At 36.9% G+C, this 21,336-nt stretch overlaps 4 protein-coding genes, 1 long non-coding RNA gene and 1 other non-coding gene across 6 annotated transcripts; 2 read left to right on the forward strand and 4 right to left on the reverse strand.

Annotated features, from left to right (window-relative positions):
- Window positions 1–1,898: 1,898 nt before the first annotated feature.
- Window positions 1,899–3,356, reverse strand: Had2 (beta Hydroxy acid dehydrogenase 2). The gene is made up of 2 exons (XM_068290519.1): window positions 2,946–3,356; window positions 1,899–2,856 (listed from the first exon to the last, which is right to left on the reverse strand). The coding sequence occupies exons 1-2, from the start codon at window positions 3,354–3,356 to the stop codon at window positions 2,314–2,316; spliced, it is 954 nt and encodes a 317-aa protein (XP_068146620.1). The 3' UTR covers window positions 1,899–2,313.
- Window positions 3,357–9,083: 5,727 nt separating this feature from the next.
- Window positions 9,084–11,818, reverse strand: LOC137576894 (uncharacterized). Its single transcript, XR_011032333.1, has 11 exons — window positions 11,648–11,818; window positions 11,394–11,443; window positions 11,149–11,201; window positions 10,911–10,960; window positions 10,671–10,728; window positions 10,395–10,426; window positions 10,155–10,208; window positions 9,917–9,975; window positions 9,643–9,704; window positions 9,363–9,426; window positions 9,084–9,173 (listed from the first exon to the last, which is right to left on the reverse strand). It is a non-coding gene; the product is annotated as an uncharacterized lncRNA (long non-coding RNA).
- On the reverse strand, window positions 11,276–11,357 carry LOC137578452 (small nucleolar RNA Me28S-Cm3227). Its single transcript, XR_011032656.1, has one exon. It is a non-coding gene; the product is annotated as a small nucleolar RNA Me28S-Cm3227 (small nucleolar RNA).
- Window positions 11,819–14,822: 3,004 nt separating the features above from the next.
- LOC137577467 (rRNA N6-adenosine-methyltransferase ZCCHC4) lies at window positions 14,823–16,403 on the forward strand. The gene is made up of 3 exons (XM_068290951.1): window positions 14,823–15,273; window positions 15,335–15,532; window positions 15,588–16,403. The coding sequence occupies exons 1-3, from the start codon at window positions 14,858–14,860 to the stop codon at window positions 16,336–16,338; spliced, it is 1,365 nt and encodes a 454-aa protein (XP_068147052.1). The 5' UTR covers window positions 14,823–14,857; the 3' UTR covers window positions 16,339–16,403.
- A 134-nt stretch (window positions 16,404–16,537) lies between these two features.
- Window positions 16,538–17,610, reverse strand: Sec61beta (Sec61 translocon subunit beta). The gene is made up of 3 exons (XM_068290953.1): window positions 17,457–17,610; window positions 17,190–17,401; window positions 16,538–17,113 (listed from the first exon to the last, which is right to left on the reverse strand). Exons 1-3 carry the CDS (start codon window positions 17,457–17,459, stop codon window positions 17,026–17,028), a joined length of 303 nt encoding a protein of 100 aa, XP_068147054.1. The 5' UTR covers window positions 17,460–17,610; the 3' UTR covers window positions 16,538–17,025.
- A 757-nt stretch (window positions 17,611–18,367) lies between these two features.
- Window positions 18,368–21,292, forward strand: Ctf4 (Chromosome transmission fidelity 4). The gene is made up of 2 exons (XM_068288944.1): window positions 18,368–20,571; window positions 20,632–21,292. Exons 1-2 carry the CDS (start codon window positions 18,449–18,451, stop codon window positions 21,206–21,208), a joined length of 2,700 nt encoding a protein of 899 aa, XP_068145045.1. The 5' UTR covers window positions 18,368–18,448; the 3' UTR covers window positions 21,209–21,292.
- Window positions 21,293–21,336: the final 44 nt, after the last annotated feature.

The following is a 21,336-nucleotide window of genomic DNA, read 5'->3' on the forward strand; positions in this document are numbered from 1 at the left end:
TAAAACACCCTTCATAAGCCTAGCCTAACAATTCTTTTGTTTCTTGTTATTTAGTTATGAATACTTTTTGAACTTATTTTAAACTTAGCAACAACTTCATATAGCAACTCTTTAGTATCGCATTAAACATTTTCACTTTAAATTCCTGGCTAATTGAGAATTTTTATATGTTAAAAAGACCATAACAATTTGTATGCAATTAAAGCCACATAATTTCAAGTGAAGTTTAGCAAGGGGGTTTTTGGCCAGTGGCCCTGAAATGTTGCTGGAAGGTGTTGGGGGGACTGAGGGTCGCCGATGGCCGCGGCTGTCGGCGGCGGCTACTGCTAAAAACTGCAATGTCATTGTTGCGAGACAGCGGGCGGCGGTTTGAAACAAAAAAGCATGTGGCTAGTAATTCATTACCCAGACTCCTCTGTTCCAGGAGGAACAGAGGAGGCAATACCAATTGCACATGGCTGCTGGTATTGCAGCTGCTGCGGCCAATGCCATTTAATGTGCAAACAAAAGGCGTTGGACAATAATAAAAAAAAAAAACCTGTAAAAGAACCACAGAAAAGCAACAAAAAAAAAAAAAAAAGAGTACAATGTTATGAAGTATTTGTAAAGTGCAGACGGCGCACAAAGGCTGACAGAGATAAAAAAGGATCTGCAAAAACTGCCGCTCTATGCTAAAAGTTAAAATAACGAACGATAATTAATGGAATGACAACATAAAGCAGGCAACAATTTCAACCAGAACTCAGAGTCCAGACCGAACTCAGACACACATTTGGGTAGCAAATGTCTGTGGGTGTGTGTGTGTGTGTGTGTGTGTGTGTGGATGTTTATTGAACTTGCGGCAAAAAGAGAAATGCAAACGCAGGAAAGGACATCAACTGTGTGGGCGAGAGGAAAAAAAAGATGAAGCGGAAGCCAAAGTCGTCACCAAATGCCATGTGAATTGGTTGCTCGGACAAGAGGGACAAGCAGGAAATGCATTGTTTCACGCGCAATTTCATTTTTCGAATTTATTAAGCCAACTTCAGCAGGGTGAAAGGATAAAGTAGAGAACACCTCGCAGAGAGAGCGCAAGCAATAAGAGTGAGTAAGCAATAGATGAAGGGAAAGAAAGAGAGATAGAGTCTGAGAAGTGCACTGTAATTAATGTAAAAGTAATCAAAGTAATTAATTAAAAACTACTCTAAAATGCCCATCATTTCTGCACAGAACGGAACTGCCTGATTAAACTGTAATTAAAGATTGTAAAACTAATCATAAAACTGCATTGGACAGATTAAGAAGTGGGCCGCTTATCTTTTGCACTCAATGGGCTTAGATTCACTTCGGACATTAATCAATCACTGTCCCTTAATTCGTTTTAGCTGATGATTTTGATTTTTATGAAGACGACTACGGGCTATGAGTAATTGCCTCCAAAAGTCCTTTAAAATGCTTTGAGTTCAACAGGAAACTGACGATCTATCTATATAGAACTTTTCTCCTATCCGTATCTTATTATTTTAAAACGCAAATAGATTTCCATATCACTTTAGAACTGGACTGACAAATGGCTTGTAACTATATAAGACAATATATCAAATACCTGGTTCGAGTGGATAATTGGTACTTCAATACTTTGTTCCCTATCTATCCTGATCTAAGCTCAACTATGTTGATGCTATCCATTACATAACTCAGTCTGCATTCACTTGAAATGGTTTACTCGAAATGGTTTTTGCATTCCGAAATCTTTTTCTATTCAAGTAAATTTGCAATTCGAAAGAGCAGCAAATCGTTCTACTTTTAAATGTAGCCATTCACTTTTATTTCTAAGCAGAAATGAAAATATGTACTTAGTACTTAGTATGTATATATGTATAATGTGCATTTCCACAAGATACATACATATATAGATATATATTTTCCTTCCGTAATTTATTCAAAGACTCGGCTTACACACCAAAAACAAAAAATTGTAGAAGGGAAAATGAGAAATGAGTTAAAGCCTTTAGCATTTATCAAGCCAAATGCCGAAAATGAAATGGGGAAGAGCAAGCAAAGTAAAGAAAAGAAAAGTGGAGAAGAAAAACGGAAATGTGACACGATGGACTTGAATGTGCCGTGTTGGCAAGCGTTTCCGGTTGCCACAAAAATTAATTTCATTAATGCATAGACACAAACTCAGGGACAAGTAAGTGGAGAAGCAATTACGTCGCAATATAAAAATTGATTCACTTCATTCACTATTCTCCAGTTCTCTGCCCCTGTCTCCTCCTCACTTGGCACTCATTAAGTCAACTTTAATCCGTAAGCCAAATTAATGTTATGTAATTAATTTCTATTCGAATTGCTTTTTAGTTTTGCCAGCTCGGTGAGGAATGCATCTCTGGTGGCTCGTCTAGCTGACAATTTTTCGAGTGGTATAATTTCCTCACACTGCTGGGCTATATCATCAAGAATTTGCTCCTCCTTCAGAGTATTGGGTGTTGGTCCATATGTGGCACTAACTGCTGAAATTTCGCCACCAAAGCGTTGAAAATAATCCTTTACACCGCCAGGAGCATTCAGATGGGCCGTCTCCAGGGATCCCAATAGGGCATAACGTAGTCCCAGACCTTGACTCAAAACCGTGTCCACATCGTTCACTGTCATTATGCCAGAGCCCACCAAACGCCAAACCTCATTCAGGATGGCATATTGTATGCGATTCGTGGCAAATCCTTGAATCTCCTGCTTAAGTTTCACCGGACGTTGGCCTATGGAAATCATCAGGTCATAAGTACGTTCCACTGCCTCAGTAGATGTCCAAGGAGCTGGCACTATTTCCACTAGGGGAATGAAGTATGGTGGATTTAAGGGATGAGCCACTAACATCTGAAAGAATAATAGATAAACTTAAAACTTCATGGAAGGACTTATATTTATTGAAAGATAATTATCCCTCAACTTCATTCTTAACTTACGTGATGCTTTTTACTGAGGTCCTTGCTATACAAGGAAGGCATAAAAGTGCTTGTAGAACTGGCCACAACGGTGCCGCATTCAAGAATCTCATCCAATTTGCCGTAAAGGTCTTGCTTCAATTCCAATTTCTCGGGTATGCATTCCTGTATGTGGACAGCACTTTGGACCAATTCCTCCAACTTGCTGGTGACACTAATCAATTCAAATTGCTCTTTGGCCTTCAATTGGCCGCGCAACGACCCCTTTTGCTCCAACTGCTGCAGCTCTTTGTTCAGCTCCTGGAGAGCAGTTTCAATTTGAATATCGAGAATATCATAGAGCTGGACACGGTAACCAGCCGAGGTGAATAGCATGGCCCAGGCACGGCCAATCAGGCCACTGCCCACGATGCCAATCTTCTGGTGGCTCATTTTGTACTGACACAGACTCCAATTGATTCAATGGCAAAAAAATGTCTGAAATGTCTTCGAAAGATTTATCGCTGTCACTTCTCAAGTTCATGCCCAATGTATATAAATAATTATTACAATTAAACAAGCATTATTACTGATAATGACTTGTTTGCTTGTTGTATAGAGATAAGCCGAGCCAGAGGGAAACATGCATGATTATGAATGTAAGGCATTTGACAGAAGCGTAGCAAATCGCGGATGGAGGAGGAGAAGGGATAGCTTTATCTCTCTCAAACAATATCCGAGCTGCAAGCTTAAATTCAATTCTCTTATTTATAGTTTTCTTTATAAATATTAAGCATAATTCGATTATTCATTACTGTGATTCCTGATTTCGTTAAGAGGATATATATAAATATGAATGTATGTACATATGTAGATGCCTTCCTTTCGCTTTCCTTGTTATGGCTAGGGCGTGAGACTTTTTTTTTTTGTGTTTGGTGGTGGTGTGGGCGTGGCATACATGTAATACTTTTATGCATATTTTTCTGACATTGTAAGTGGCTGTGGCTGCCAGGCTATAAATTATTGAATAAGCACTGCCACAGCAACGAAATATGTACAAACAGCAGACAGAGGACAACAGGACATCAGACAGAGACAGAGACAGAGTGGCTAGAGTAGGTGGGGCAGTAAGAGAGTTCGAAAGTTCGCCTCGTTTTCATATGTGAACCACATTAATCATACGCCCCGTTTGCATTTTCATTTACGCCACTGACATATGTATGAAAGCAAAAGAAATACAACCAAACAAACCAGCAACAACAAAAAAAAAATGAAAACCAACAACACAACCCACACACACACAACAGGCAACCGGAACAAGAGCAATAACAGACGATACTGTTAGGCATCAGTAGCAGTAGCACCACTGCCAATTGCCCGACCCTACAACCACCTACACCAGCAACAGCATCAGGCAAGTAGTAGCAGCGGGTTAAATCATTCATAAAATGCCATCTACACTACACAACAAAAACGAAAATAGTCTTATGCGTTAAGTAAGAGAAACGGCTTGTCGATACCCATCACCAATTCGAATCATCGTTACCAAGTTCTCTAGCTTACATTACAGTTAACAATGGTGACTTGAAACAGCCTTGGTCTGCAAAGCTGATCCTTGAGACGTTGCCATTTCGAACCACGAATTCAAAAATCATTATTGAATCAGGCTCTTAGATGAGCAAAGACTTAAGCCTAGTTCAATTTTCCAACTATAGCTAGAGGGTATAAAAACATATTTATATATATTTCCAGGCCATGCTACTCATATTTCACTTCATTGCATTTAAATGCTTGTTAATAAAAATGGAAATCAATACCACCAGAGAAAGAAAAGCAAATAAACGAGCAAAAAAGGACTACACCAACAAGGAAGGCAAAAATGGTTGAAAGCGCTTACGCTTACAATTGGTTATTTCCTTTTTGCGCTGTGTGAAAAATTGTTCAAATTGGTATTAAATCACTCAAGAATCACAGGCAAGTCATAAAAAAGAAAAGTCAAATACATATACATAGCGATAAGAAAAAGGCTGTTAACTTACCTGTTATCTTGTTGGTAGTTATGTCAATGGTTTTTAATCGATTTAAAATTGATTGGACAAGATCAAGTTTACCAAGTTTGTAGCTTTTGAGATTGATTATTTTCGGCTTATGGATCAATTCAAAAGAACTTTCGGAAATATGTATATCTGATGCCAATAAACTGTGTTTAAGAACTTCAGTGTTCGACATTAAAAGAATGTCCTTGCAAACCGCCGCCTTCTTATCAGCTTCCACTAAGGATAAAACATTTGCTTTTACAACTTCCTTGGCTACGCCCATGTGTCCATCAAATGTGGTTAACTGTCACAGTCAATGTGGGAGAGCAAAAAAAAAAGAACAAAATCAAAATCACAGCGTTAAAAATGCAAAAAAAAAAAGAAACCATGAAAATGGAAAAACAGGAAAAACGCAAAAATCAATTAATTTTATTGGCCCTCTCTCTGTGTCGTTTTGTTCCGGTTTGACAAAACTGAAATGTCATTGTGCCAGTGGCTAGTAGTAGATTTGGCGAGGGAGGCCAAAATAAAAAACCATTTTACCAAAATCCAATGATATATACTATAAAGATATATGTATGTTGGGTATATATTGCGGCCTGGTTAGAGTATAACATTGGATGGGCTTATCAAAGAGGTCAGCTTATCGATTAAACCAAAAAATAGCCGCATTTTGAATATTAAACTAGTTTAAACTTATTTGCGCTTTTGAAATACATATTTCAAATTAATACCACATTGGGCATTCCAAGTTTTGAGTGCCAATGGGAATGAATCTCCAATACAGCGGTAGATCCTGGGGAAGAGGTAAATAGTTAATTTCCTTCCTCGAGAAGAATTTTACTTGCAAAATCTATTTTGAAATCTAAGAATGGTTTTTCGCCTGAAACGATCAACTTTACGCTCCCAAAATTACGAGCTTGAACCGTCCCTCTATAACCACAAGTAAACTATCTTATTAGTTTAGGACACAAGTAAATCAAAACGTATTCAACTACCCACTTTTGGAAAAGAAATATGTATATAGAGTTAAGTTCATATATACATATATATATATATATATATATATATACATATATATATGCACAAATGGCTGGCATTTCAAGGTTTATATTCAGTTTTACCTGACATTAGTTCAGAAACCTTTCAGTGTTTGGTTCCCCCGAGGTTCTTCACCATATAGAAAATCCATATTTGATTTTAATAATCGTTATCTTTGCAGCAATTTTAAGCCAGGTTCGGATTTTTTCCTTGGGGAAGTGTGTGAAAACTTCGCTAACCGTTTTCTACGGGGTTTTTGTACCTTTTTTATCGTGTACCTTTTTTTAGTGTTTGTCATTGGCTAGCTTTGACTCTATCCTGTCTGACATTGACAAAAGTGCAAAGGATTAAAAGTTGTACTCGTCCAGCGAACACACACACACTTAAACACTACCACACACACCTTTTTGGGGGATATCCCTCCCCCCTTTTCGGTAGTTAGTGAGAAATTGAAGTCACGTAGTTTGTGTGCAAATTTTTATTTCTTTTTTCGGTTCTTCGTTGACAGTCACTTGGTTGAAATTGTTTTTGGTTTGGTTGATGGTCTGGTTTGGTCGGGCTTGGGGGTTGGGGGATTCGTTCGGTCCCTTGATTTGGTTATGTTGGCTAAATTTAATTTTTGTTTAGCTGCCGCACTTTCTGATGCCATGCTGATTAAATTTACCCTGACATTTACGTGATTTCAATGCGTAATTTCTTAGAATTTTTGCGAGTTTTGTCGGTTCCCATATGGACGACGACGACTTGCATAGACCTCAAAACTTTTAATTAGTTTAGTGTCACACGAAAAATGCCCAACCGTCCCCATCCCCATTCTCCAAGGCTTCCCCTCCTCGTTACTTTTTCACCCTCTCGTATTTTTTGTGTACTAGATTTCATTTTTATTAGGTGACAAGTAGCTCCGTCTCTCTCTCTCTCCCTATCCTATCTCTATTCACATATTTGCAGATTATTGAGATAAACGAGCAGCAGCATGTGTTAATGTCTGTTTGTTTGCCTCACAAAATGTTTGAATGCCAGAGCAGCATACACATACAAGGGTTTGCATTAGATCCTTATCGCTGGAATGTGTTGCCTTGGACACTCGGCACATCCAATTAACTTGACGACACCTCGTCCTTCTCTTACTCTGAGTAGTTGGTAGTTCTTTTCATCTATCTCATACTTCTTGGTAAAAAGGTGAAAAGTTCTAGCCGAATCAAATGTGCCAAAAGCATGACATGCTGAGAATTCGCGTGACGGTCAGACAGTGGAAATCTCTGAAATCTCTCTCTAGTCAACTTTTACAACTTTTCTTACCCTAACTTAGACTTAAGAATTTAGTTGGGAAAATTACAATTTTAAAGATCTTAAAATTTTAATAAGAACTTGTTAAAATAAACAAATAATTATAATTGGACGTAGTAGGTATTTTCAAATCTAAACAACTGTTTAGAATTTTCTTATGTAGTTCTTTTTGATAAGATCATAAATGTAAATAGCTCTTAAACTAGTCCAACTAGCACATAGTATCATTTTTTCAACTTACAAGCTTCCGTTTTATTTAAAATGAATAAAAATCAATTGTCTATTTATATTTCCCCATAACATTTTGAATCGTTCATTGGAGGATCGTCTTCAATCAATTTCAATAAATTGTTTTAAAAGTGTATATATCAGTTCGTGTTATATATTGAAAATGTATGCAAGTTTCTTTTTTGTTGGTCTTTTATTTTTGCTGGCTTGCTGCCCAATTTAATAGTTTTTCGATTTGTTGAAAGGCAAACGCCAAAGCATAGAAAATAAATTGTCACAAAAAGCAACCGCAATGGTCAGAGTAAAAACTTTTGCTCCTTCATTCGATTCGACTTGACTTCCACTCCACACAAACACAACGCACACGCACATACACTGAGAGAGTGTGAGGGTGAAGAGTTCTTCAGAGTTGTCGAAGACGACTCCTCCTTGGCCTTATCTTTATCAGTTCAGTGTGGAAAAGCGCAGCCATGGCCATGTCGTTTGTCGTCGTCACATTCACATATCGAGAAACCAAAAAAAGTCGACGAAAAGAAAGTTCGACGACTTGGCAAAAAGGCAGACACAAACACCCAATAGTTCCTTTCCGTTTGTGGCCTGACCACCAACACCATCTTCACCCACACATCTCCAATCCCTAATCCCCATCCCCAGCCATTTCTCATTCGGAGTGGAGTGGAGTTGTCAATAAGTTTGCCCTGGTAAGGAAATGAAAAATTCTCAATTGAATTCATTCATTTGATTGCACAAAATGTGCATTCTTCGAGAAGATAATTATCACAACTAACTGACATTTAAAATGCCCCATAAAATCTCATAAAAGTGTATAAAGTGCTTTTTAACAGCTCGTCCGTCTGTCGTAACTAGTTGTAAATATGCTTCTGCTGTACCTCATCCTTCTTTTTCTTCTTCTGCTTTTTCTTGCTGTGCTCATGTTTGAGCATGCACTCAATGAATGAAATGTGTGCACAATGTTGAAAATAGTTGTGACACCCCTCCACCACACAAGTCTCCCACCCGTAATCATCCACCAAACACAAAAACCCCTTACCGAGTGCCTCTTCTTTTGGTAGTGTTGTTATTGTCCTTACGGATGGCAGGGCACATGTATGAGGCTCGTAGTACAACTTCCGCTTATGTGAACATGATAAATTGATGCCGAGGCAGGCTTTAAAAAGCGAAAAATTCCAAGAAAATGGACTGCAAGTAAGCGGTAAGTACGTTCTGTGGAGAAAAAGTAATCAGTGAAATGTATTTTTCGCACAGCTACTAAATCAATTCTCGTGAAAAGTAATTTCAATTACACTAACAATTTATTTATTTACTTTAGAACTTTGTATGAAATCCGTTTATTAGCGATTAAATTAGCGAAATTTTTTAATATTTTTGTTTTTTATATCTAAATGGAAATGCTTTTAAAGGCTGGCGCCCTCTATTACAGAAACGATATCAGATTTATCGATAAAAATCATTTTGTGCTCGCGAATGATACTGTTAAACTAACAGAGCTGCGAATTAACAGCGCCCGCAAATGTTATCAAACTTGAATGGCAAAACAATGAACTTCTCAACTTTTAAAAACAAAATATTTCTTTCGAATTTAACAACAATTTTTATTTCATTAATAATTTGTCTTAACAGCATTTAAATAAGATATATTTGCCCATCCGCACAAGACCTGCAATCAAGAAAATTAAAGACATTAATTATATAACCTTAAAATAAAAATTCGTAAACTAAAATAAATTGTTTCAGTCTGGGAAAGAAGACAAAATTAAAGTCCGCATAATTATGCTCGGAAAAAAGTCCGCAAGGGACTCTCATCACAAGAGTTTTTAAGTTGAATTAAATATTTGTTTCTAAATACCTTTTTTAATAGCTTAAATCAGCAATACGATCAGACAAATAGTTCTTCCTTAAGAATGTGAGTCCTAAAAAAGAGAAATAGAGTTAATATAAAAATTATAAATCTGCATATTTATCGAAAAACTAAGCACTAAGTAAAAGCATTTTTTTCAGACAGGGATAAGTGAACAGCATGGTTGTTTTAGGGTTCTACTCAGAAGAGGGACCCTGATAGGCTTTAAGAATTCATCAGAAAAATGCTTTTGGAGGGTCATGTGTAAGAATTATAATTTTAAAATTACCTTTAAGTTGCATTTAATATTGAACAATGACGCAAATCAGTATACTCACAGCCCTTGTCTGCCTAAAAAGAGAAATGTTTGCCATTTGTTTTATAAATATTGACTATCTTATTACATTCGCAATTTAACGTTAAAAGCATTTTTTTCAGACAGGGATAAGTGGACAGCATGGTTGTTTTAGGGTTCTACTCAGTAGAGGGACCCTGATAGGCTTTAAGAGTTCATCAGAAAAATGCTTTGAACATTAAACAATGAAATTTGGAACTAAACTTACATCATATATGAGATTTCAAAAGCGCCTCTCAAATAAATTGACCTGCAATTTTTCCATTCCTAAAAAACAAATAAATTCAAAATTAATATAAATTTGGAATTTTTGTCATTTATTTAAATTTTTGTATATATCAGCTTTATAAAGTTTGTAACATATTTGATTCTAATGAACTATACTAATAAAAAGTAACATCATAAAATTGTAGTTTGCATAAATTTGTTAACTTTATTTTATTTACCTTGAATATGTGCCAAGATTTGTGAAGAAATTGGTCAGCATTGCTTTGGTTTATCTGCAAACACAATAGAAAAATTGAACTTAGTAAATTTGTTTAATGCTATTTATTAATTCTTTGAAACATTTTGGATTATCAGTATCCTTTTGGTTAATTTGATTGGTTGGTCAGCATAGCTTTCAGATTATAGTTATCATCAAGTTGGGTATTTAATTAAAGAAATTTTATAAAGTTGAAACTTACACATTCTTGCCATGCCACGATCAATATGATAACTGAAAAACAAATACAAAAGAAAAGAATAGGTTAGATATAATTGATATTAAATGATACATAGAAACTAAAAATGATTTTTGATTCAGTTAAATTTCTCCGCATTTTCTACTCAGTAGAACGAAAGTTAATAGATAAAAGGTATTCATCATATAAAATTATTAATAGGAACGCAAAAGCAAGATATTGAAAAATCTATTATGCTATAGCTTCCTATTTTTAATTCGAGAATATATTTTTTCTTACATTTTTGAATTGTATTTCATAATGACTTTTTCAACGCTCCGCTCTGATAAAAGTAGATCTAAAAAATAGAAAAAATAATTTGATTAGTCAAGAATTTCGCCATAAAATGTCTTGCTTAGGATTTTTAAACATATTCAGTTGCAATAATTGCAGCCATAAAAAGTTATCACTGATATCATACGGTAATTAATTTCATCAAACTAAAATTAAAAAATATTAAATTATTGTTAAATCATTTACCTCCATCGCCAAATTATTTTTAGACTTCACTTTTGCACTCTAAATGAATTCTGAAAAGTCAAAAGAAAAAATTTATAAATTTCATTTGAACAAAAACCATGAAAGTTAAGCATTTTCGTTGGGAAAATCAGTTGCAATAATTGCAGCCATAATTGTTGTTATCACGAAAATCATACGGTAATTACATTCATCATTTGAAAACTATAATGTTTGCTTTTGCTTATAAAAAAGAACTTACCATTTAATTATTATTCAACTGCCACAAGCCGGCTTCAGCCATAACCGTCAATTCTAGAATAAGAGAGACAAACAAATAGGTTAGATTTTCTGCTTAATACATTTCCTTGATTCTTTTGTATTTAAGCATTTCTTCAGAATCCTTTTGGTTAATTTTTAAGTTGTGAATCCACAGCACTTTGTTCAGATTGAACTTATCATCATGTAAATCATTGACTACACACATTAAATAAACAAGAAACCCACCTTTGCGAGATGTTGGAGGCCTGCAACCTAGTACCACGTGTTTTCTTCATCTGAAAATTGAGTACATTTATGAAAGGTGCAACACAAACTACGCAAAATTCCTTTGCTTTTATTTTTGCTAATCAGTTGGCCGTTCTTATTCTTTCTACAAGAAAAGAATGCTGAGGAAATCCCCAACATTCGACTCTTCAGAAAAAAGAACAATCATCAATATAAATTAATTTCGAACGCCTGCTAAACAAATTTATTCTTACCATGGCCAGCGACTTGAAATATTGGATCCAAACGTAAACAAACTAATTAACCACATGTAAACGCTTATTTATTTTTTGAAAATTTAATTTTAATTTAATTTTAATTAAATTTAATTTAAGCTGCGCAGCTTGTGCGTCTGTCTTGTTTTATCGCCGGAAATGAAATGAAAGAATACCGGAACCGGAAACTTAGGGATCAGCGTGACCGCGCCGAACCAAACGAGAAATACCAATTTGGTCTTAAAAATATACTATAAAATACTATTTCATATTTTACAAAATACCACTATAAATACCATAACAAAGAAATCGCCTGGAAATTCAAATTATAATATGTAAAAGTAATAACTGACTTATTCAATTCCATATTCCAATATATATTTATAGTCTTAAAATTAATTAAATGCTTAAAATTTTTCTTAAATAAAATAATAAAGGAACTTCTTTGTTCAGTCTTGTTAGTTTCTCTTAAGATCAGAATATTATATTTAATTATATTTACTAGCCTTTTTCGTCAGAGCAGCTTACATTAAATTTGTTGAAATCTTTACATATGTAACATTTGTTCATTGGGCTTAAAATTATTGCACCCATTTTCGCGCAATGATTGTTTTACATGTAATATATTTACATTTTTAAAGCGGTGTCGATTTTTCGGGCAAAATTAACATAGATTGAGCAATTTTCGAAATATTCGAATATTTATAGCAATTATTTATATCTTATCCATTTTCATTTTCCGGCATAGTCTCCCACTCAGCTCTATATTTTTGCTTATTGTTTATGTTTTCTATTTATTTATTTAAAATTAGGCAAGTCTTAAGCATTAAGAATTCGATTCATTAAGACTTAAAGTGTGAAAAAACTGAAAATACCATATAACAAAGTATTTAAAATACCATGTTCGGTCACGCTGCTCTCCAGTGTGGCCTTAGCCGCATACCGATATTTTGCATAAGCAACTTAATACTAACAATCCAGACTTAAAATACTGACTTACTACTAACAATCGATACTTAAAATACTAACTTCGATATATTTACAATTCGTAAGTAACTGACATCTTACATACTAAAAAGTTTTAGAAGCGTTGTTTTATTTTAGAAAATGAATATGTTTGACAGCCACTGCAAGGTATGTTTGACAGCCACTGCAAGGGGCGTCGCAACTCGATCCAACATGCAACTCGATCCAACATACAACAAAAGAGCACAGTTCATGCAAAAGAGAGTAAAAAGAGAGTAAAAATCGTGAGAAATGGTTGGAATCGAGCAAAGGAGTCAGACCCAACCGCGCTGTCGAGCAAAGGAGTCAGACCCAACCACGCTGTCGAGCAAAGGAGTCAGACCCAACCACGCTGTCGAGCAAAGGAGTCAGACCCAACCACGCTGTCGAGCAAAGGAGTCAGACTCCGACAACGGAGTCGAACTCCGACCATCCAATCGAGCAAAAGAGTCGAATTCCGACAACTCTCTCTTGAAATGAAATTAAGAGAATCAGTAACCGGAAACATGTATTTTTGCCGCAAAATTTTGACTTTTTCGCCGTGAATTTTTCCCTCTCGCCGTAAATTTTTGACTTTCTCGCCGCAATTTCTTGCCGTCTCGCCGTAAATTTTTGACTTTCTCGCCGTAAATTTTTGATTTTTCGCCGTCCATTTTTGACTTTCTCGCCGTAACCGGAAACATGTATATATTTTTGCCGTAAATATTTAAATATAAATATATAAATCGCCGCAATTTCTTGCCGTCTCGCCGTAAATTTTTGACTTTCTCGCCGTCAATTTCGACTTTTCGCCGTCCATTTTTGACTTTCTCGCCGTAACCGGAAACATGTATATATTTTTGCCGTAAAATATTTGCCCTCTCGCCGTAAATTTTCGATATACAGGTATCCCTCGTATAACGCGATCTAAAACATAGTTTTCATATAAATTTGGGGGTTATGTTCCAATAGGTTTTTTTTTAAATAAAATACATACAAAATAACAGATGCACATATATTTTAACTCAATACTAAAGTTCATACATTCTTATACAATTAAATACACAAGATATGAATAATAATACATACATATGTACATACATATTTCAAAATTCAAAAAACAAACTAAATCAAATAATTATGTATTTTCCCCTTCGCGTTATATTAGCCTAAATTTCGCGTTGTACTGAAACCCCTAATTTTTCCATATCGCGTTATACGAGGGATACCTGTATGTACAATTCGCAAATAACTGACATCTTACACACAAAAACAAACAAAATGCACCTTTTTGAGATCTTTCCGTCAAATGGGACTTTTTTTCTTTTTCATTTGGATAAATTTACACATTTCAAAAATCTTTAAATACCACAGTTAGTAAAGTCTTTTAATTGAATTTAATGATTAAGTTCAAAATAATTTTTGATGATAAAAAAACATGCAACAAGCTTCGAATTATGAATTGTGGACAAAATGAATGCCTATTCCATTAAAATTGTTAAATGAAAATAATAGATGTATTAGCAATATGTGTGTAAAACAGATATCAATGAAATCTACTCTCAATTTTGAGAGTTATAAAGACAGGTCTTTTGAAAAATAAGTTTAGAAAATAAAGAACGAAATAAGTAACTATTTACAACTACCTAGAACTTGCATAGAACTGTAGAATTTCAAAATCTGGAACAATTAATTTTATAACAAATTGTTAAAAAATATATAAAAAGTATATAAAATACTAATTTGAACTTAATTAATCCTTATAAGTTCAATGATTGTCTTATGCGTTTATAAGTATCTTTTACTAAAAAGTTTTAGAAAATGTACGAATCAAGAATTTTGGATATTTATTTGGCCTTTTTTCGCAGTATTTTTGGCGAAATTAATGTGCTGTAGCTTTATTAATTTTTGTCAATATTTCAATATTCCACAACTAGTTTAAGATATTTTTTCCGTCGGCTAACCTGGTGAAATCTAAGCAAAGATATTTTTTATTAGACAGTTATGAATCAGAAAGATTAAAATGGTTTAATGACACATTATGTATAAGATATTAAAAACGGATTTTACTTATTTTGTAATTTTTAAGTTTTTTTAAATTAAAAGATGGCAGCACTGATTTAAGTCAAATCGAAGTGGTCGTTTTACCCCACCGAAAAATAGGGGTTTGTGCAGTGTTGGCTAACCCCAAACTAAATCAGCTGACTATTTTTTTACTTTTGATCGATGGAAACAAAGTGTCGGAAAAATGATTTGCAAAAAGAAAAACTTTTGATACAACTGGAGGAGGACGACGCAGAGGCATCCGAGCAGCATCCCTGCTGTCTACACGGTCCCACCATACTCTTCTACCGTCAGTCACAAAAGCCCCAAGATGGTTTCTATGCGTGCTCCGCCCACAGAGATGCCAAGCTCTGTAAATTTCAAATGCCAGCCGCCAAATGGAAGGGAGAATCTATTAAACGAGAACTTAGCCACCGAGGTCATCCACACATCAATCAAGAAAAGATGGAATGTTCAAAAATTGTCGATCCAACGCTGAGTATGCGGCCGCTTGAACAGGATGCAGTTAATGCTCAGTACTTTTTTGATGCCAATGCCTTGACCTTTCTAGCCAAACAGTGCCAACTATTGGGTATAACGTAAGTTGATTTCTTTGCTTAAAATTTAGTTTATAAACAAATTCTTGTTTCTTTCGTTTAGAAAAGTTGTATGCATGGGAGCACCTCGTTTGCATTTCCATTTGCGCGATAAATGCAAAAATATTCAAAGTTTTCTTTTGGATTTGGATGAGCGTTTCGCTTATCACTTAGGACCCAACGAGTTTTGTCACTACAATATGTGCAACAATCATTTCTTCTATGATCGTCGACCCTTTGAGAGTTTCCTGCAAGGCTCTATGTATGCCCAGAATTTCATTTATGTGAAAACCTTTTATAATCTTATTCCATTTTAGAACTGACCGTGTGTTAATAGTGACTGATCCTCCATTTGGTTGTCGTACTGAACTGATTGCTCACACTTTGCATTCACTGCGTCATCTGCACAACCGTCTTAATCAAATCCCTTGGACACCGCTTAGTATATTTTGGATATATCCGTATTTCGCGTATAATTATATTAAACAACAAATGCCCGAGATGGAAATGTCGGATTATTTGATTAATTATACGAATCACTCAAGATACACAAATGTGGGTGACGAACGTCGTGCATATGGCTCTCCTGTTCGTCTATTTACCAATGTCCCATTGGATCAGCTGAATCTAACTACGTTGGAAGGCTACAAGTACTGCGACAAATGCGAGAAACACACAGCACAAACGACTACGCATTGTGATCTCTGTGGGAAGTGTTCGTCGCAAAATGGCCAAATATATAGACACTGTACGTTCTGTGATATGTGTGTCAAGCCAAACTATGTTCATTGCCCGAATTGCAGACGTTGTACACAACGAGAGGGTCACGTATGCTCCTCCTATCAGTCCAATCAGACTTGCTGGCTCTGTGGTGCGCGTGGACATATCGAAAGCAATTGCCGTGTGCTTGAAAACCTAAAGAAAAACAAAGCTGTGTCTACACAGCGGGGACAATGTTGCCTTTTATGTGGACGTAAGGATCATCGAGAGCGAAGGTGTAAACAGCGTAGCAAATACTTTAATGAAACTGAATTTATGGGCCAAAAAACTATTGAGTTTACAGGCTGAACTTTAAAAATTAAATCTTTGAAACATAATCTTAAAATAAAGTGCCTTCTTTCTACTCGAAGAAAGCAATTTAAAAAAAAAAAAAAATAAGCAGACATTGTCAGTGCGAAGAAGTTTTCTTTAGAGCTGTTCAACTTGTTCTTAATATTGTTCAATAATATGGTTGTACACTTTGGAAAATTTCACAAAAACTGTCTACTTTAGTTTTCATACAAAATTTATTTGATCTTAACACTTTTTATACAAATTTTTAAAGTGTGTTTGATTACGCTCGGAATCGTTGATCTTATCTTTTTGTTGTTATTATTTATAATGCACATAGACCACGATAAATTGTGGATTGAAACTTGCCTTTAATCCTGCCCAACATCTAATGTGCACATGCAGCAGGAAGAAGTATAATGTTTCAGCAAACTTTGTTTTAATTTGTTTGTTTTTTTTTTTTCTTTTCTTTCTTTTTTGGACAAAAATTACGACGTTTTTTAACTTAAACTTAAGGTAATTTAATTAATTTCAATTGGAAAACACCAAGAACACCTCAACCAACGGGAATGTTGTTGATTGAAAACTTAAATCGGTTGTTGTGTGAAAGAGGAAATCTGATGACGTTGGCAAATGTATGGGTGTGTGTGTCTCTTCACGTTCGTTGAGGTGAAAGTATTTCTATTGGACTACACATTAAATGGCTTAAGAACGATTGTATTTGCCCCAAATGTGCAACATAAAAACGGAAGCGATGAAAAGCAGCGACATGACCAACACGGGCACGGGACCACTTAATAAAAAAAAAGAAGAAAAAACATAATTAGCCATGTGAATGGATTAAAGAGTCAGAGTCTCAGTCATCTTACACTTTAATGCCAGGAGAGTCGTCGGTGTAGAAACGCCACATACCACCAGTGCCAGCACCGCCTGGAGCACGACTCCTGGCCGCTGTATTGCTGCTGGTTGTCTTTCTTTGCTTCAATGTGCTGCCACCACCAGCTCCGGCACTACGTGGCGCCGACAATTTGCTGGGCGAACGAGAACCGCTGCCAACGGATGTGGAACTAGCAGGAGCAGGCTATGCAAATATTTATTTTAATTTAATTCATTTCAATTTGCAATGTTTAACTCACCATTTTCTAAACAATTTATAATTTACAATTTTATAATCGAGCAAGGTGCGTGCGATTCTGATTGATGATTTGGAAATTGTGAAGAAGAAGAAGAGACTTCGTGCCGAATCTTCGTGTTTTGCTGCTTTCGTTTTCCACGTCACAGTGGTTGTCGTTCGCTGCGTTATCGTTATCGATAGGCAACCGAAGGGGTAAATATTTACTACAGCTACTCGGGCCCAAAACGCACTTAAACTACATAATTTTGGTATCAAACGAAAGAGAAAAATTCCACGACCACTACCTTAGGTGCGCCTGGGCGATTTATTTCGTAGTTTTTGAGTAATTAACAAAAGAAAATTAATATTTTTAGCGGGACTATAGCTAAAAGTAGCTATTTCCGGCTAAAAAAAGCTGTTCAATTTTGAGATGGTGTACGAATACGCGGGCTTTTTTGAATCTTTTGTTCGCACTATTCTCAAACAAACGAAAATATTGTTGAGTTTACAATATTTCTTGATTTTATTGAACAAATATAGTTTAGAATACAATATTCGGCTGCCAGAGCAGACGACGTCCGCGACTGTAGAGTTTAGATTAAAATATTTGGCTACCAGGGCGGTCAATCGTTTGACCGATTAATCCATCCATCGAGGTCGAATCCATTCCTGAGCCATACGAATTAACCGGTGATTGATGATGAATTGCAGAGAATAAAATAATCGGATCATAACAAAGTTTTTCTTCACCCTCCTAGCTGGGCCAATAATACCATTATTTAATTAAAAATTTTATTATAACATTGCGGATATGTTTAATGTTCAACGTAGATCCTGCAGGAAATGGCAAGAGTCAATGAATAACTGTGACTTTCGATAGTGGTTGACAGCTGTGAATTGTGAAATATCGATGACACACAAGCGAATATTGCCCATCTCTATTTCTGGCGCGAAATTGGCATCGACCAAAAGTAAATAAATAAATAATATAAATAAATTTAATAACAAATAATAATGAGTTTCGCGAGCAGCTGCCTGCGTTATGCCCATACAGATGGCTACACCGGCCTCCTGTATACGCCCAAGGATGGGGAATTTATTATTACTTGCGGCACAGATGGGGACATTCGCCATTGGACTTGCATTAGCGATGATGATCCTCGTTCGACCTGTTTGGGGGAATTTGTTATGTGCATTGCTCACACCGGTACCAGGCTATTGGCCTCCACGGATCGCAATACGGTCCATGCCTATACATTTCCGGCTATGGAAAGCGATGGCATACTGATGAGATTCACCGCACCAGCCACTTGTTTAAAGTTTAATAGTGGCTATACAGCTGCTGGCAGCGAGGATACCAACATTAAAGTGTTGCGTGGCGAAAGTGCCGGCAATGAAATAACTTTGGAGGGACACAAGGGTCCTGTTTTGGCCTTGGACTTGTTTCCGGAACGAAAGCTATTGGCTTCCGTAGCCGGCGATGGACTTCTGAAAGTGTGGAATTTTGACACGGCAAAGGAGCTAAAAAGCATTGAAGGATTACCCCGAATCAATAGTTTTGAAAGTGCCTCCCTCTTCGGCACTCCCTCTTTTGAGCCCCAACGAGGCGAGGAGTTGGCCTATGCTTTGGACAAGCAAATTGTAGTCTTAAACACATCCAACTGGGAAGAGGCCTATAGACTGATTGATGACCAGGTGTCTAGCAATTATAGTTGTTGTGCTTTTTCACCGAATGGCGAACGCCTAGCTGCAGGCACCACTGGCGGCGAGATTAGCATCTTTGATATGAAGAAGAGGAAAGCACTTGCTGTTGAAGGACCACCCAGCGATTGTAATGCCATCACTAATTTGGCCTGGCATACATCCAATGAGAACGAATTGGGCTTTTGCGATGCCACTGGTCAATTGGGCACAATGGTACTAAGCGATGAAGTTGGAGGCAGTGGCGAAGGTGCCATAGAAGAGGCTCAAGATGAACTGCTGGACGGTGATGACTATATATATGAGGCTGAGGAAGCCACCGCTGCAGATCCAGATACGAATGGCGAGGGCGATGATGGTGTGAGTCTAGAAAAATTAAAGCGACAAGTATTAAATCTTGATGATGAGAACTCCCGTCAATCGTTGGCCAGCAGCGTAACGAGTGCTCCTGTTGCCCCAGCTGCTGTTCAACTGAAACTCTTTAAACAACAAGCAGCATTTCAACCTAGTGCCACACCTATGGATCTTGAGCATCGCTATCTAGTATGGAACGATGTGGGTATAGTCATTAGCCATGAGGATCCCACATCTGGGGATGGATCCATTGATGTGGAGTTCCACGATGCCAGCATACATCATGCTCTGCACATTAGCAACTATAACCAACACAATTTGGGCAGTTTAAGTCGCAGTGCCTTGGCTTTGGCTTCGACTGAAACAACCAAATTGGTAGTCATTGCTCTGGCTACTGCCGGTAATAAGGAATGGTCCTTGAATCTCCCCGACTGCGAATGTGTGGAGGCTGTGGTGGCCACTAGCCGGCTAATTGCTGTCGCTACCAGCTCCAATTTCCTGCGCATTTTCAGTGTCATGGGTACCCAGCGTGAGATATTAACCATTCCAGGGCCAGTGGTCAGTCTGAGTGGCCATGAGAACAGCCTGATGCTTGTCTATCACAGCTCAAGCCCTAGCCCGACGCAACAGTATCTATCAGCCATGTTGGTTAACATCAATGGCTTAAGTTTACGTGTCGAGCATCTTCCAGTGCCGCTTACACCGGGACGACAACTCAGCTGGCTGGGTTACAGCGATGTAGGATCACCGGCTATAGCCGATAATATGGGTCTTATCCAGCTTTATAGGAAGAGCAGTAATGCTTGGTTCCCCATATGCGATACCATGAAACAGAGTTCAAGTGTATCGAATAATTACTTTGTGGTGGCACTCTCAGAGCTTAGGCAGATTATTCAGGCAGTGCTGTGCCGTGGGTCTTCATACCCCATGACCAACCCGCGACCAATGCTCCAAGAACTTTATATGCAAATGCCCTTGTGTAATTTTGAAATGGAAAAATCCGAACTCGAGGATTCTCTATTGCGATCCAGCTTAATGCAAGTTGAGGGAGGCGAAAAGAAACAAAAAGAGACGGCCATTAGGTAATTATTAAATCTAATTTTAATTGAATTTTTCTAATATAATTTCATCATGTTCTACAGCCTTTTTGCTTTGGCATGCAGCAGTGAAGTTGAGCCGCGTGCTCGAGAACTTATTGAATCTATTGGCTGTCCCGATCTCTTGCAACTTGCTGTGAAATATGCCACTAAACGTGGACGCATACATCTCTCGGATCGTCTGTGTGAACTTCTACCTCAGCTGGAAGCTTTCCAGGAGGCCCGCAAGCAACAGAACTTACTGGGAGCCAGTGGTATATCAGCTACCATTGTTCTGCCCATGACACCCAACTCGGGCAGTCAAAACGGACCCAAGCTGGCGCCAAAAGCTATGGAATTGAGTTCTGCCAAACGTGGTTCTCTTAAACGCTTCAGCAATTCCCCAAATCTCTTTAAATCGGCTGCATCTCGTCCATTGACACCCGAACCTGCGGCCGTTATAGACACTCAAGAGAATATTTTTGGAGAAAGTGAGGCAGAATTGATGCCATCTGGTAAATGTGCGGAATCCTCGGAGCAACGTACTCCTCTCAATTCGGTTAATCCATTCGCCATGAAGCGCAAATTGGTCGACACTGGAGTCATTTTTGGTTCAGAAAAGCTAAAGCTTGCCAAAAAATGAGTAACAAAATTATTAACTAAGTCTTAAGTTAGATTTCGATTGTAAAAATATAAAAGATTGTAATTGTTAAAATTTAAAAATTAATTAGCAGCGCGCAATTTATTAATCGCCTTGTCGATACTTGAGTA

This window comes from Drosophila tropicalis, unplaced genomic scaffold, assembly GCF_018151085.1.
Source record: "Drosophila tropicalis isolate 14030-0801.00 unplaced genomic scaffold, ASM1815108v1 contig_593, whole genome shotgun sequence".
NCBI lineage: Eukaryota > Metazoa > Arthropoda > Insecta > Diptera > Drosophilidae > Drosophila > Drosophila tropicalis.